The sequence below is a fragment of the Conger conger genome, chromosome 10 (assembly GCF_963514075.1).
Source record: "Conger conger chromosome 10, fConCon1.1, whole genome shotgun sequence".
In the NCBI taxonomy this organism is placed as follows: domain Eukaryota; kingdom Metazoa; phylum Chordata; class Actinopteri; order Anguilliformes; family Congridae; genus Conger; species Conger conger.
The window spans coordinates 35,188,397-35,205,028 of record NC_083769.1 but is presented as its reverse complement, the minus strand read 5'-3'; the positions used below and the strand labels follow the sequence as shown (position 1 = coordinate 35,205,028).

At 52.5% G+C, this 16,632-nt stretch overlaps 1 protein-coding gene across 1 annotated transcript in view; it reads right to left on the bottom strand.

Annotated features, from left to right (window-relative positions):
- Positions 1-16,632, bottom strand: part of LOC133139519 (serine/threonine-protein kinase WNK2-like) — a 48,013-nt gene that overhangs the window by 4,462 nt on the left and 26,919 nt on the right. Inside the window, exons 11-27 of the mRNA XM_061259095.1 lie at positions 14,153-15,160; positions 13,233-13,316; positions 12,501-12,908; positions 12,049-12,312; positions 11,816-11,865; positions 11,457-11,619; positions 10,976-11,092; positions 10,461-10,631; positions 10,296-10,347; positions 10,017-10,118; positions 8,896-9,665; positions 7,654-7,711; positions 6,932-7,002; positions 5,821-6,377; positions 4,361-4,581; positions 2,093-2,305; positions 948-1,046 (exon numbers count right to left, since the gene is read on the bottom strand). Of these exons, the coding sequence (XP_061115079.1) occupies positions 948-1,046; positions 2,093-2,305; positions 4,361-4,581; positions 5,821-6,377; positions 6,932-7,002; positions 7,654-7,711; positions 8,896-9,665; positions 10,017-10,118; positions 10,296-10,347; positions 10,461-10,631; positions 10,976-11,092; positions 11,457-11,619; positions 11,816-11,865; positions 12,049-12,312; positions 12,501-12,908; positions 13,233-13,316; positions 14,153-15,160 (4,408 nt within the window). The remainder of the gene's footprint in view (positions 1-947; positions 1,047-2,092; positions 2,306-4,360; positions 4,582-5,820; positions 6,378-6,931; positions 7,003-7,653; positions 7,712-8,895; positions 9,666-10,016; positions 10,119-10,295; positions 10,348-10,460; positions 10,632-10,975; positions 11,093-11,456; positions 11,620-11,815; positions 11,866-12,048; positions 12,313-12,500; positions 12,909-13,232; positions 13,317-14,152; positions 15,161-16,632) is intronic.

Sequence of the window (16,632 nt, the reverse complement as noted above, 5' to 3'; positions counted from 1 at the left end):
GAATAAGAAAATAAATTAAAGGGTGGAGTGGGGGGGGGGGGTCCTCCACAGGAGAATAGGTACTGGTAGCCATCTACTCTATCTCTGTTTTCACGGCAGGAGATCAGCTCATTTGAAAGTTTTACACACAGAGGACACAGTTCTCACCGTGCATAGGAAGGGGACAGGGAGAACACCGAGTAAAAAGTAAAAATGCCCATGAGACGCTCCAATAAGCACAAATAAAACACTGAACAAATCCAACTGAAAACTAAATGAATAGAAAACACTAGCTGGAGCACTTCGGTATCAGCATTTTACATCATGCAAGGAAGGCAACAAATTAAGAGTGGAGTAGAGTAATGTTGAAATACAGCCCTTTTTTCACCGGAGTGACCCCTCCAGTGACCTCCTAGCACAGAATCAGCCTGTCACATGCACGTCTTCATTGTCCAAACATGTGTGAAAGAGACCACTCTTCAACGGAAGGCCAGGATTCTTCCCTTTCTGAGACACTAAGGGCCGCAGACGTGAGCGTTTGCCTCATCCAAACGAAAAAAATAAATAAATAACTTAAATAAAATAAAGGAAACACTGAATACAAAAGCTTTGGCACACGCACTCGGGAGAGGTCCGAATGGATGTATGTGCATTTCGAGAAGACGAGCTCTTCCACATATGCTTTAGGCGTCTGGCTGGGAGCCAGAAGCAGTGCACAAAAGCATTTGTATGGGAGGGGTGGGGGGGGGGGGGGGGCAGGGCGGGGATAAAACAAGTCATGTGGTTCACAGGAAGGGGTGGAAAACTCAAAAGGATGGAGCGTGGTAGAGCGAGAGGGGAAAATAAATCAACTCTGAAGGGGAAGTCAAGCAGCTGCCTCAAATATGAGAGTGGGAGAGGGGAGGGGGGGGGGGAGAAAGAGGGAAGGAGGGGGAAATGAAGTAAAGTATAAAAGAACAAATACAAACAGATGGACAGAGAGACAGGCCCACTGAGGAATCTAGTACGAGGTTTGCTACTAGATTTATAGGTCACTCTCTCTGATGTCTGGTGGTAAACCGTCCAGCCTGCAAATGAATATAGAGGGAAGAAGAGAAGAGACAGAGACACTTGTGAAGTCCACAGAGCTGGGAACACCACTACAGGGCTCTGATCAAGCCCAAAGCCAGTCTATGCATGAGACCAGGGGCCTGGGACACACTGCACATGTTAGAAAGAGTGACCGACGTGGGCAACACACACTCCCCATGGATATCCTCCACCGCAGATTATCAATTAGACAAACATCAACTCCATTGATGGTTTCAGCCAATTTATGACTAAAGAATAAATTGGCTGAAATGAAAAATTTGTCAGTTTGGTCAACGACTGAATCATTTCGTGGCTAATTGCGATATGCGTTTTTGGTTCAGAGGGGTACTCTGAAATACTTTCTCTAACATGTTCAGCCTCCAGTAAACTAATGCAAGACGTTCTTGCCAGTGTGATGGCATTGAAATTCAGGCACGCTGCCATACAGTGCTTTCGTAGATTATGTCTACCGTAATGCAATTCATTTTATCCATTTCAAAATGAGAATTCGGCTGTAAAATGTACCCTTATAAGGAGCTTTCGGTCGCATTACATGCGCTTTAATGTTAGTACTTCATTCCACATGTAATTTCTGGAGTGAAAATAATGACCAGTACATTTCATTTCAGTACATTTAATCTCAGGTCAACAGTGAGGTTTGTCCACCGTGTGTTCAGATGTGGTTCAGTCCCTGAGTGCGCTGTGTGCATGCACAGCCACAGAGGAGTGTGGGAGTTCACATATACAAGTGAAGACCAAGCCCTGTGCGTGTGCGTGTGCGCGTGTGTGTGGGTGGGTGCGTGTGCGCGCGTGTGTGGGTGGGTGCGTGCGCGCGTGTCTGCGCGTGTGTGCACGTGTGTGTGCGCGTGTGTGCGGGTGCGTGCGTGTTCGTGTGCGCGTGTGTGCGTGTCCGTACAGTGCACATGCAGGTGCAGTAATGTGCGTGACCATGAGGTTTGCTCAAGGATCTACACATGGGAGTTAGCGCTTATGCGTATGCCTGCGTGTGCTCGTGCGTAGGAGGGAGGGGAGAGAGGACTACCTTGGCCCAGCGTGTGGGGCCCCGTTCCGTCGCTGTGGAAGCCGGAGTAGATGTTGTCGGAGGACAGGGAGCCCTTGAGCGAGCAGGGCTGCTGGGTCTGGACCGGCTCGGACACGGAGGAGGGCAGGGAGCCGCTGCCATTGGAGGAGGCGCTGCTGCCCACCAGGTCCAACCCCTTGGCTGAGGAATCAGCCAAGCCCACTGCACTCTCTCCTGCAGGAGGAAAACAGAGCTCTTTCACTAGCCCACTGCACTCTCTCCTGCCGGAGGAAACAGAGCTCTTTCACCAGCCCACTGCACTCTCTCCTGCAGGAGGAAAACAGAGCTCTTTCACCAGCCCACTGCACTCTCTCCTGCAGGAGGAAAACAGAGCTCTTTCACCAGCCCACTGCTCTCTCTCCTGCAGGAGGAAAACAGAGCTCTTTCACCAGCACACTGCTCTCTCTCCTGCAGGAGGAAAACAGAGCTCTTTCACCAGCCCACTGCACTCTCTCCTGCAGGAGGAAAACAGAGCTCTTTCACCAGCCCACTGCACTCTCTCCTGCAGGAGGAAAACAGAGCTCTTTCACCAGCCCACTGCACTCTCTCCTGCAGGAGGAAAACAGAGCTCTTTCACCAGAGACCCTGGCTGTGGCTTCACTGGCAGCGATCAGAGAGGGTTCATCTTATGCTGCAGGGGGTTCATCTTATTACAAAACAGGCTTTAAAGGCGTGAGGCGACCATGGTCAGGCCAGGACCCTGGTGGAGCCTGAGGGCTGGCCACAGTGCTGCCCAGGGAGGGAGGGCACCATTTCCACCTCACACTGGCCAAATGGGCACCTAGTCTGCCTGTGCTGAATGAACAAGCTGTGCTTCTCTCAGGCAGGGGCTGCTGGACTGCAGGCTGAAGACCAGTGATGGCTGCTGCTACACACTGCTGGAGAACAGCGCTTACCGCTGTAGGGCATTTTACATCAATGTGCCTCTCTGCAGACCCCCAAAAGGAAACAGACTGTGTTTACCATGTTGACACAGGGTCAGCAAGGCTTGATGAAGACAGTGCTCGTCAATACAGGACTATTCCTCCCATCATTGTGCTTTCTCGGCACAATTCTGCCACCTCAGTGGAATGCTCCCAGAACTGATGAGGTGAAATAGTACTGTATAGATCATGGGTTTTCCACATACAGTGTTTAGTGTCTTTAGATAGCTTGTGTTGTGGGAAATAGTTTGGTGTCATTGGTGGTGTGTTACACTGATTGCTGAATAAAGATCTTGTAGGAATAAACCACAGGTAATGCAATTACCTGTGAGTCAGCATCCAGCTGTGATACAAAGGTTAACCAGGTTTGTTAGACATACAGAGATAACATCAGCAGAGCCATTGTTGTTACCGCCTTCTTGTGACTCTTTATTTGATGATTTGTTGTTTTTCCTGGGTATATAGAGGGAAACATGGAATGGTTCGAGGAGACTCGCTAATACGACCTCCTGTGCACCATGCGTGTATAGCCATTCATATAACACCTTGTAATTCTTGTAACACATTGTCATTCTATTTCTGCAATGCACATTGTTTAATAAATTGTATTAATTTGAACCTGCATCCTCTTGACTTGCATCACTATACACTTAGCAGTTTAGAGTCCTAACAGACATAGACAACCTAGGATACCTTCACCCCGTAATCACTCGCCTATACACCAGTGCCGTCACAAGATAAATACTAAGTGTATCATTGTAGGCTATACAGGCCACAGGCACGTCCACGTCTATTGGCGGACATTTGCAGATCCATTTGTTGAACTGTTAGAACAGAGGAGCAGTTTAACTTGTCTTTTGGAGTCAGATAAACAAGAATAAAATTAAATTAACCCTGTTCCAGTAGCACTGGTCAGATTACTCGTGTTTCCTTCACCTCTCAGATTCTTCCGCCTTTTGGTGCATTTGGGGGGGTTTCTTACACTTCTTACAGGTCATAGGAATAGTATTTGCAAAGAGAAAATTAATAAATCCTGTGCAAACTCAATGAACAACCTAGTGGTTAAATTGCAAACTACAAACGTGAGCTACGGCACGTTCTGTAGCAGTTCTAGCTTATGGGCACACCTCATTCTAAAGTAGGCTACAGTACCTGTACTGAAACTCCCTGATAGAGAGTCAAACAGGGGGAAGAAAACGCCTTCGTAAACAGGATGATCAATATAACACTAGAATTTTACCGAATGAAAAAGTATAGAGATTTGCACAAGCACACACGCTCGGCTCAGAGAAGTAAAGGGTCTCACCGTCGCTGGGCTTGCTGCTGACGCTCTTCAGCTGCTGCACCACAGGGTTGAGCAGCTTCCCAGCCTTCAGCTTGTGTTTGCTGGCCCTGCGCCTCCGGCCAGTGGGGGGCGCTGTGTGCAGGAAGCCCACCCCCGGGGGCAGGGGTTTGCCCAGCTTGCTGTACAGCAGCTCGATCTCCCCTCTCTGGTGGGACTGCAGCTCAGAGATCTCCTTCATGTGCCTGAGGAGAGCGCAGGGCATACAAGACTTCACTGGCACAGACTGGACAGCCTCAGTGAACACATCTGTGTGAGTGTGAGGAGGTTTCACTGCACAGAGGCGCACAGAGGCGCACGGAGGCGCACGGAGGCACGCACAGAGGCACAAACAGAGGCGCACAGAGGCGTCTCAGCGTGGAGAGGTGGCTTTACTGCTCTGCCACACTCGCCTGCACTTTCACAAATGGAAGTCATTATTAAAAATAACCTACTTTGTGCCCATTATTTAAGTAGTTTTAAGGGTGTTTTACATGGAGCTGCCTCCTGCCTGTGTTATAGCTGCCCCAGCATACAGAGGCGTGTGGAGAGGGAGAGGAAGAGTGAGGCTGAGGTGTGTGGAGAGGGAGAGTGAGGTGTGTGGAGAGGGAGAGTGAGGTGTGTGGAGAGGGAGAGGTGTGTGGAGAGGGAGTGTGTGTGTGGAGAGGGAGTGTGTGTGTGGAGAGGGAGAGATGTGTGTGGAGAGGGAGAGATGTGTGTGGAGAGGGAGAGGTGTGTGAGGTGTGTGTGGAGAGGGAGAGGTGTGTGAGGTGTGTGTGGAGAGGGAGAGGTGTGTGAGGTGTGTGTGGAGAGGGAGAGGTGTGTGAGGTGTGTGTGGAGAGGGAGAGGTGTGTGAGGCGTGTGTGGAGAGGGAGAGGTGTGTGTGGAGAGGGAGAGGCATGTGTGGAGAGGGAGAAGTGTGTGAGGTGTGTGAGGAGAGGGAGAGGTGTGTGGAGAGGGAGAAGTGTGTGAGGTGTGTGTGGAGAGGGACAGTGTGTGTGGAGAGGGGGAGAGTGAGGTGTGTGGAGAGGGAGAGGTGTGTGTGGAGAGGGAGAGGCATGTGTGGAGAGGGAGAAGTGTGTGAGGTGTGTGTGGAGAGGGAGAGGTGTGTGGAGAGGGAGAAGTGTGTGAGGTGTGTGTGGAGAGGGACAGTGTGTGTGGAGAGGGGGAGAGTGAGGTGTGTGGAGAGGGAGAGGTGTGTGTGGAGAGGGAGAGGCATGTGTGGAGAGGGAGAAGTGTGTGAGGTGTGTGTGGAGAGGGAGAGGTGTGTGGAGAGGGAGAAGTGTGTGAGGTGTGTGTGGAGAGGGACAGTGTGTGTGGAGAGGGGGAGAGTGAGGTGTGTGGAGAGGGAGAGGTGTGTGAGGTGTGTGTAGGGGGAGAGGGAGAGGGAGAGTGAGGTGCGTGTGGAGAGGGAGGCGTGTGTAGGGGGAGGCGGCAGCGCGTACTTCTCCCGGAGCCGCTGCACCTCCTTCCTGATGTCGGCGTCCTCCAGCTCGGAGTCGTTGTCGCTGCTGACATAGGAGGAGTGCGAGTGCAGGGCGGAGACGTGTACGGGCGGGGCGTGGCCCTGGCGGCCGGGCGAGTCGGAGCTGTGCGCGCTGCTGCTGCGTCCGGTGCGGCGCAGGAAGGCCACGGCCTTTTTCATCAGGTCGCTGCCGCCGTGCTCCGAGGGCCCCGGGGCCCGGGCCGGCCGGCACCGCCCGCTGTCCGAGTCCGAGGAGGGCGGCAGGCTGTGCACCGTCACGTCCGCGGACGCGCCGGCGGGGTAGAAGTCCGGCGGGGCGGAGAAGCGGTTGTGGCGGGGCTTGGCCTCGCCCTCGGCGCTGACGACGGAGAAACGGCCGATGGTGGTGACGGGCAGGCCCGCGGACGCCCCGCCCGCCTGGGGCCCCTCCCTGCCCCCGGGGCCCCCGGGGCCCCCCGGGACGGGCGACCCGCAGGAGCTCCTGCTCTTCCGGCTGCGCTCCAGCCTCCTCACCACGTCCGGGGCGGTGGGAACCGTCTTCAAAGAGACGGCACCGATAAATAAATGCAACAACTGAACTGACTGAATTAATCTCCGTCATCTGCAGCGAATGTTTTAAAACGGCCTATCACTGAATCATTTCATGTTTTATTCAACAGAAGAGTCTGCGCTTACCAGATACTGTGTGTCCATTTACAAGACAAACACAGCATGTCCGTGTTATACATAAAAAATAAGAACACAACCTTAACTGCAATGATTTCCTGTGACACTGGAGGATAAATGGCACTTAAAAGGGCTGGTGTTTAAGGGCTGCAAACCCACACAGACCCAGAGCAAGGTGGCCCCTACTGCTCAGGAGTGGAGGCAAATTAAGATACTGAGATTGCTAAGGAGCATTTTCCTTTTAGATATTCTGTGAAATTAAGAGCACAATATTTCATTGAGAGGAGCAGGATAAGGAACTTCGAGATCATTTCACTCTTCATTCCCCTGCCTTCTGTGACACACAGGGAACTGACAGGCTAGCTAGCGAGCGAGCGAGAGAGCATCAGTTAAACATGGGAAATATAGCCATTACTTGGCAGTACCTGGAAACGGCCTTTGGGACCGGACTGTGCACTGGAGCTGGTGATCTCTTTATTACTTGTCCTCGTTGAAGCTGGAAAAAAAAGAAAATGGTGAAATTCTATTCCAGTGGATTCAGTTTTCAGTTGGAAATTTAAATATTACTTGAGACTGAATGAACGTGGACTGCAGAGTAAATGCACCTACTCGGATCAAAAATCCCCAGATGCAAATGAAGCTATCATAGGGAAAAGTACTTCAGCTAAATTTGGCTGCCATATTCAGATAAAATCTTTATTGGGGTACATATAAGGAACCTGATGATCAGCTGCATTGCTGAAATAAGGAGGCGATGAATTGCACTTTTCTGGACAGCTAGACTTCAGCAGCCCCGTCCCCCTCTCCCCACCTTAAATCCCTCCATTCCGCTTCAGCTGAGAGGCAGACCCAAACTGCTCTTACATGTTCAGCTTGTACAACAAATTCAACTTGAATTAAGACTAGTCAGAGATTTTCATTTATATTCAAAATGAGATTCATATTTCTAATCCTGCCATGCCCAGAGATTTTCATTTTGCTTTGGTGTGCAAATAAATAAAAACAATGAAGACAAAAAATGAAGGCTGGTCAATTTCCGCAGTTACGGGGTGTTGTAGAGTTGGTTTATGGATTAAAAACAGCCCATGGCACAACAGGCAGTAAACTGAACATGGAAAAGTTTATGGAGAGATCCTTGTATACACACCAGCCACAGCAGAGTCACTGAGGGCAGCTAGGCTGTCTGCTCTCTCTGGGATCTGAGGCTGGGGGGAGAGAGGGGAGAGAGAGAGAGAGAGAGAGAGGAGAGAGAGAGAGGAGAGGAGAGAGAGAGGGGAGAGAGAGAGACAGAGAGGGGAGAGAGAGAGAGGGGAGAGAGGGGAGAGAGAGAGAGGGGAGAGAGAGACAGAGGAGAGGGGAGAGAGAGACAGAGGAGAGGGGAGAGAGAGAGAGGGGGGGGAATGGAGAGGGGAGAGGAGAAAGGAAGGATGTAAAGACATTGGACAGGATGGTTTCAATTTGTTTGAATTTCTTTCAGTGTTGGACGGGCCCCATCACAGGTCTTGGTGCACATTCATATTTAGTCAAGTCCCGCTTCAGGAGACTGCCGGGGTATTTCTCAGAACAACACGATATGCAAGAAGAAAGCCACAAAGCATTTACAATGCTGCAGACACCAGCTCTAGGTCTTTGTTTGCTTGTGACCAATTTGTCATTGAATACTGTATAAATTCCACAAACATACTATTGGCAACATAAACCAGCTCAGCGAATACAATCGACAAATGTTTTACGGTATCATTCAAAATAAATAACAGAGTGACCGAATGTGTTTATTGGCCGCAGAGATGGTGGTGGCAGCGGTCCAGGGGCAGGGCTCGATATGCGGACAGCCTCGTCCTCGGCTCAACCGACGGCTCATTCAAAATACGACCGGAAACAACTCCGCAACCTGCAGCCAGCCAGCAGGCCAGGGGCATTTCAGGTTCTGACCCAGCGATTCAATTCACACCGGACATCTTTGTGGAGGCTGGCATGGTTAAATGCCTCACCTCATTGGAGGGGGGATTATATTGATCGGGGAAATCAACACGGGCCGAATATCTGCCCACGCCATTGCTGCGGACTCAATACCTCAGCAGAACTGGCAACCCATGGAGTTACTGAAGAGGCTGCCCTGAAACGCACCCTCAAAATACATTAGCGCTGCCAATACAAAGCGTACATCAGGCACTGAATTATGAGGTTTTATAGCGGTCAGAGAGCAGGGGAAATAAACTTGGCAGCTGCCGTTACCACGTCAGTCAACCGGCATCCCATTTATTTACAGAAACATTTCAGCTCTGAATCAATAAGAAGAAACAAAACTAATTTCCCCAAAATGTGACTTAATGACGAAATAACGATGTATTGACAGGATGTATATTCATCTGCTTTGAAGTGAAATTACCAGCGGGTCTCCTTTCATGAAGGGTCTCTCCCCTGCCTGTCCGTCGGAGACCGGAGGGGAGTTTCCGAACTCGGTGCCGGAGCTGGCTGTGTCCGCGGCGCTGCCAGCAGGGGGCGACGGCACGTGCTCCTGGTACAGAAGATTGCGCAGCTTCTCGTCGAGGGTCTTGATGGTGCTGTCGACGAACTCCAGCCGGGGCGGGCCCTCCCCGTCAGACTCCCCCGGCCCCTGCTGGGAGGCGGGAGGCAGAGCCTGGGCGGGGCTCTGGGGCTGAGAGGGGGGCTTGGCCCCTCCCATGGAGGCCGGTATGGGCGTGGCGAAGGGCTGCTGCAGCACCACGGCCGGGTGGGCGGGGTCTCCCTGACCGGGGGGGTGCGGGGGCGGGGACGTGGTGACGTCCAGGGACAGGGGGGGCACCAGGGGGCAGCAGGGGATGTCCGTCACCACGGCGGCGGAGCAGGTGACCTCGGCGGCCCGGCGCGGGGCGAGGACGGGCGGGGCGGAGCTCGGGGGAGCGGCGAGGGGCTCTTCAGCGGACGCCATGTCGCTGCCCGCACCCTGAGCCACCGCGGGCTTGGAGTCCCCCACGTTACCGTTCACATCCTGCGTTTGGGTCTGCGCGGGCAGAGGGGCCGCGGGAGTCCCGGACAGTGCTGGGGCCCGGGCCGAGGGGGCCAGGGCTGGGGCGGGGCTGCCACCAGCCCGCAAGGCCTCCTGGAGCGATGCAGCGCCCTCTGGTGGCAGTGCGGCAGGGGGATGGGCTGCTGGCTCTGGACAACAGCGAGGGAAAGAAAGGGTTAGCTGCCGGACATCCTGCGGATCAGAGAAGGCATCAGGTTGCTGCCAGACTGGGCCAAACAATGAATGCCCTTCATTGGAACTGAAAAGGCTGCGGTCTACAATAACACGGAGCGGCTCAGGTCTCCGCTGGTTCGTTTCCAGACGTACAATAGACAAGTGAAGTCAGCCTCGCTCTCTTTCGGTCTCTCACTCTCTCCGTCTGTCCCGGGCGCTCTCCCTCGCTCTCTCTTTCTCTCCCCGTCTCTCGCTCTCTCTCACACAGCCTGTATTTATCCTCTGGCAGCTCATGAGTGGGATGTGTGTGCTCGCAGTGACAGTACCCAGCGCTGTTGAAGGCGCTGTGGATGAAGCCGTCTCCTTGGTGGGCGGGGGAGACTCTGCCACCGGGCAGATGATGAACCACCTCTTCCCTGTGTGGAGCACTGCAGGGAACATGTGAATAAAGAGGACTTATCAAACAGCAAGAAATACCCAGCTGCTCCTTGCCTCTCTTCCCCCATTCTTTAATGATACTCTGCATTATTTCAAACAGAAACAAACTCCCAGACAGTAAAACCATCATATAAAGAAACGCTGATTTGGTAGGGTGGTAGGGTTACCGTTCTGCTGATAGACGGGCTGGTTGGCCTGGCCCTGAAGGGTCTTCACACACTGAAAAAGGACACATCGGTGAGCACACATTCTCTGTGATTGGACAGGCCTGTGAGGGGATGCGTTGTGATTGGACGGCGGGTCGCGAGTGGGAACGCGCGCCTCCTCCTCACCTCTCCCCCCGGGAGGCTTGAGGAATGGCCCTGCTGGGGACTGGCCCCCTGGTCCGAGCTCCTCTCCCCCTCAGTGTCCTCACTCAGCATGTCCTCCGCCTTGTCCACGATGTCCTTCAGCTGCTCGATGAAGATCTCCTTCTCTATGGGCAGGATGAAGTCGTTCTCCACCTGAGGGCAGAGACGCATTAAAAAACAACCGCAGGGACAGGGTAAACGCCTGAGTCATCGACGACTGCGCCACTCCACCTACAGCACGCCAGCTTACACCGCCTACACCTGCACTGCCGCTACCGCAAAGGCCTGTGGGTAGGGAACTACAGCCCTCTCAGGTGTGGCTTTTTAAAATCCTGCACAACTGCGGCAGGCCTGCGATGGGAAGTTCTGCCGTCTAAAAAAAACAACCAGAGGCACGTTCCACAGTCTGCTGCAGTGCAGTAGCAGAGAAACCTGGAGCAACAGAACGACAGCCTCACACGCACACACAAAATTAAAAAGATAACAGTCCGATCTACCATGTACGTCGCAATTTCCTCAGGAGCGTCTCCGTCCAGATCGAACTTGAACGTCACCATCTTGTGGTTGTGAGTCTCCAGCTGACACTCCACCATCTTGTCGCCCGTATTGCAGACCTGCAGAGAGGCCACACAGCTGCTCTCAGCAGAAGGAATTACAGGAGGACCGGAAAAGGTCAACAGACCTCCATTTTATGTCAGACCAAGCGGCAAATTAATTCGGCAGACAACACACAGTGTGCAAGGAAAGCAGGGCTTGATATTTGATTAATGGCCTTTTCATTTAAACCCAGACAACAGGCACATGCATTATTCAGTCTTCACCACAGTGGGCAGGATTGGTCTCTTTTCGGGGGAGGCAAAATACATTTCGGAGACGATGGTTGTTATCGTTTCAAAGACATCAGCCCGCTGGTAATGGCTGCGCGTTTTAAGCTGTTTTTAAGCGGGGCAGGTCACCCTGGGCTGGAGGCAGACTCACGTTGAGCATGCTCAGTTTGGGCTTGGTGGTCCTCTCCTGGCGGGACCGCGCCCGCGTGGAGCGGCGGTGGTGTTTCCTGGCTTTCCCATCGGACTTCCCGCCGGCCTGCATCCCCTCCCCGCCGTCACTCATCTCCTTCCCGGAGGTGGCGTCGGAGTTGACGCTGCGCAAAGGACGACACGAGGAGAGACCCGCTGGTTACTGCAGCATTACACCGCGCTCTAGCATTCATTACACCCTCCGCTGCAGAATCCCCATCAGCCTTCATACGTGAAATATGGCTGAATGAACAGTGCCATTTAAGGACGGATTCCGCTGTGGTGAGAGGCTGGGCCTGCGGGATCGTTATGAGCTCATACCTGTCGTAACCGTAGCTGGGAATTGCCACCTGTTTATCCGGTACAGGCTCCTGCAGGCAAGACAAAAACCACACGCAAAGCAAACCGGTTTGAATACATTCCTGTTCTTTTTGTTCCTCAACAAACAAAAAATTATGAATGATGAAAAAAAAAAAAAAAAAGCCTAAAGCAAGAGCAGGTTTATAAATCTTGTGTGCATGAATAGCACTGGGGACAGCCTGGCAGTGGTGTACCTCCATGCCGGGTTCTGTGGGGGCCTGGGGCTGCTGACTCGGGGCCTGGCAGGCTACAGCAGGGCCAGCTGCAGCGGTCTGGGTGCCAGGGAGCTGCGGAGGGAGAGCCGGGTCCTGGGTCTGATCCAGCCCCACTGCGGCAGCTCCAGGGTCCGGCGGGGACGAGACGACAGGCTGACCCGAAAGGACCGGAGCGGGGCCCTGCGGTACGCCCTGCTGGGGGGGGTCAGAGGGGCAGCTGGACACCTTCTGCCCCACACTCTTCTGGGGAGGGGGGGGTAACAACAAATATTACACACCACAGACTATAATACTGCACATTATAGCATTACAGCCATCACACTGAAGCTACAAAGCAGTGACCGACAGCCTTCCAAAAACATGAAAAAAACCTGTACACATTTGCTACAATCCTGCAATTGCACAGGCCACAGCTGTGGTACTGCATTTACCTGTGCAGGGTGCTCAGAGACCGGTTGGGCTGGTTCAGGTACAGAGGCGGGATTAAGGCTGGTGGGCGGGGCCTGCTGCATTAAGAGATGGGGAGGGGCGGGGGCAGGCTGCAGGGGAGGAGCCTCTGTTTTCAAACCCTGCTGCAGACTGCAGGGATAACCCTGCTGTGGGGGCGGGACTGTGGGCGGAGCCGAATGGCTGGCCATTGCCATGGCAACCGGCGGCACAGAAGGGGTGGCGCCAGCGCATGGCAGGGTTACAGAACCAGGTACAGGAAGGGCGCCCCCTGTCTGCAGGGAGGGGACAGTCTGTCCGGGGGCGAAGTATGCAGGAGGGACAGGATGAGGGTAAGGTTCAGTTCCAGCAATGGCAGCTGCTGCTGGAGTAACAGGATATGATGGAGGGAACTAGAAAAGCAAAAGGGAAAGAGAAAAATCAAATATGACCACGTGTGCTGACTGTGCCATCCCCAATCCCATAATGCAACACGGGGCCACACAACCAAATGCTCATATCAGATGAACTGCGACGGCTGTTTCTAATGCAGGAAGTAAACGGGATGCCTCTAATCACATGCAGATAGAGAGGAAGATCGTTTGCATGTAAATTAATTCTCTAGTGGATGCCATAAAACCGGCCAGTACCATTCGGCACTCTTTAGGGGTGGCCAAAGATCTAATACGAGCTGGGAGGACAGAAAGCCTGAAGCTGGGAATCAGCGCAAGGGCTACCTGTGTGAAGAGTGCTGCTGGCAGAGGGGAGGAGATCTGTCTGGTAGTGCCGGCTTGGGGAAAGCTCTGCCCCATAGAGAGCAGCTGCAGAAAGGGAGAAGGAGGAGGAGGGGGAGGGGGAAGAGAGGGAGACAGGGCAGGGAGGGGGAAGGGAGGGAGAATGAGGAGGGGGTAGGGAGAGGAGCCGAAGGTGGGGGTGGGGAGGAGACAGGAAGAAAGCAAGGAGGAAGGAGGACGGGTCAGGGGAAAGAAGGATGGGGGGAGGGGCCCACTCCAATTACAGAGCTAGCTTGGACATCTGCCTTGGCCCGCTACGGAATATAATCAAATGTCTCCGTTTCATATCCTGTCCCTGGGCCTAGCTAATATCAGCATCTGCCACAGCCGGCCCAGGAGAAAACCTGCCACTTAACAATAAGAAAGCTCATCGACCCGCAGGGGAGCGCTGCACATGAACATCACGGTCCTCCCAAATGGCCCCTGGGGTCGACAGCAGCAGAAAGGCTCTCTCCACGCATCCATTTCCAAACCAAACAACAGTATGTGTTCTTCCATTTTAAGAGACACACAAGCTTTGTTCTTCCTGCCAATTTTCTACGGCTAATGATTTCCCCAAATCTGAAAAGTCTGCCCCCCTAGACACCACTGAAAAGTCTGCCCCCCTCGGAACACAGAAGACAAACAGATCTACCTGAGACTGGAAAGCTGCAGTGCAGAAATATAGTTGGAACTATGACAAATAAAAACATGGCTCAAGAAAAACTAATAAGGGAAAAGAAAATGGAGCACCAGCAGGTCACTCGCTCTCATGCTCACTGGGCAGATGGACTTGTGCAGAAAATCTATTTACATGCTGATATGTGCGTGTCAGGGCACAGACAGGAGGTCAGGATGGTGGCAGTAGTGAATCATCTGCTCACCTGATTGCCGGGGGGAAGAGGAGTAGTTTGGATGCCCTGTGCAGTGGGAGCAGCAGTGGAGAAGGCCGGCACTGGCTGTTGGATCTGTTGCGTTGTGGCTGCAGCAGTAGAGAAGGCCGGCACTGGCTGCTGGACCTGTTGTGCAGTGGAGAAGGCCGGCACTGGCTGTTGGATCTGTTGCGTTGTGGGCACTGCATTGGAGAATGCTGGGACTGGCTGTTGGATCTGTTGTGCAGTGGGAGTTGGAGTGGAGAAGGCCGGCACTGGCTGTTGGATCTGTTGTGCAGTGGAGAAGGCCGGCATTGGCTGTTGGATCTGTTGTGCAGTGGGAGTTGCAGTGGAGAAGGCCGGCACAGGCTGTTGGATCTGTTGTGCAGTGGAGAAGGCCGGCACTGGCTGTTGGATCTGTCGCGCACTGGAGAAGGCCGGCACTGGCTGTTGGATCTGTTGCATTGTGGCTGCAGCAGTGGAGAAGGCCGGCACTGGCTGTTGGATCTGTTGCGCAGTGGGCACTGCATTGGAGAATGCCGGGACTGGCTGTTGGATCTGTTGCGCAGTGGGCACTGCATTGGAGAATGCTGGGACTGGCTGTTGGATCTGTTGCGCAATGGGCACTGCATTGGAGAATGCCGGGACTGGCTGTTGGATCTGTTGTGCAGTGGGAGTTGCAGTGGAGAAGGCCGGCACTGGCTGTTGGATCTGTTGCGCAGTGGGCACTGCATTGGAGAAGGCCGGGACTGGCTGCTGGACGTGCTGCACAGGGGGCACCGCAGTGGGTAGAGTCTGCACAGGCTGCTGATGCTGTGGGTGGACAGAGGGCACAGTTGGAAAAGCCCCACCTGGCTGTTGGTGCTGTTGCACAGGAGGCACAGCAGCTGGGAAAGCCTGCGCCGGCTGCTGGCTGAGTGGTGCAGTGGAGGACCCCGCCAGGAAACCCAGCGCAGTCTGGTGGAAAGACTGCTGGCCCACTGCAGACAGAGCCGGGTTCAGGACCGCTGACACACCGAGCTGAAAAGGGGAAAGATATGTCACCTTACAACTTCCTCCCTGTTTGTTTTCAACTTCCCTTTAAATGACAGTACGTACATTAGCAACCGACGCACATTTGTGCAGATTTATGATCACAGATGATGTACAACGCTAGTTTTGAAATTATTTCCAAATTTGAAGATTCACAGCTCCAATCCCTGCTCTGTTTAAATGGCGTCTGATGAGCTGGCTGCTTGGAGGGAATTCTAAGCAAGGCGAGACAAAAGCATTGTGATTTCACACATACAATCGCCTCCAACAGACAGCAACATCTCATAGAAATGCTTGACGCACCAGTTTGGAGATACAACTGCACTCCAGACACATTTGAGGATTACTTGGGAACAGAGCAGTCTACAGTAGATTATGTACAAGTAGTGAGGATGCAGGGGGATAAAGGGTAAATCCAGACCAATTCAGGCCAATTCCAGGCATCACTGATTTTAATGAGATTTGGCATGCTTATGTGATAAGACCCTGGAAGTTAAATTAAACTCATCTTCGATCACTGTTAAGGGAGATATGGGCCGACAAAGTTTGGGTAAATTAGTGTGACTGACTTTGACTCGCTATATATTACTATAGGTCAGAGAAATTGTTATGTTATTATTTTCCAGCTCTGTCCTTTACATGTGTATGGTATGTTCATCCCAAAATTAAAGGCAATGAGAGGAGTGATTTTAATATTAAAAGTTTATTTGCAGAAAAACTAACATTTCAAAATTGATCAAACTTTCACCAGTTCTGTCAATAACACCTCCAGAAAATTCTGTCTTGGGCTATCGACTTATATCCAAGATAAAATTGCTTATCTCAAGGCATCGCATCACCAATTCCTTACAATGTTGTTGAACATGATCAGTGCTAACAGACAAACTTTCAATGAACTTTCGATATACCCTTCTTAATACATGCTCTCAAATGTGCAAGCATCAGAGGTCATGTTGTGGTTGCAGATAGCTGGTGACTGGGCTAAGCTGAAGAGACCATGCCCAGCACTGGAGAAAGGAGATCGAACTTATCCTCATGAACCATCTCCACTGTACCCATTCCCATACTGACCTAATACACTTACAATGGACCGCCAAGACGTGCTAGTGGTCATTGAACCTGCCATTGTGACTGGGCGGACACACAATATTGAGGACACACCTACATTGGGTTTGCATTGGCTCGGTCTGTATTTATGACTGGCTGGATTTGGGCTTCATTTGGAGAGATTTTGCCTCGAGGCAGACACTCCGTTTCTTCCAGATCAAATTTTCAAAGTTACAAGTTTTGATGATCTTCCTGAGTCTTGGATTTCTGCAATCCTAGTTGAGTTGCTACTGCTCCAAGGCACCGCTTTTTGCTTTTCGCCTTTTGTTTTGGCTGGATTTGTGGAGTGGGCATAGTGTGTTAGTTCCTTCCGACTGTTTGTTTGTATCTCAAGGAACATAAGGCACTGCAGT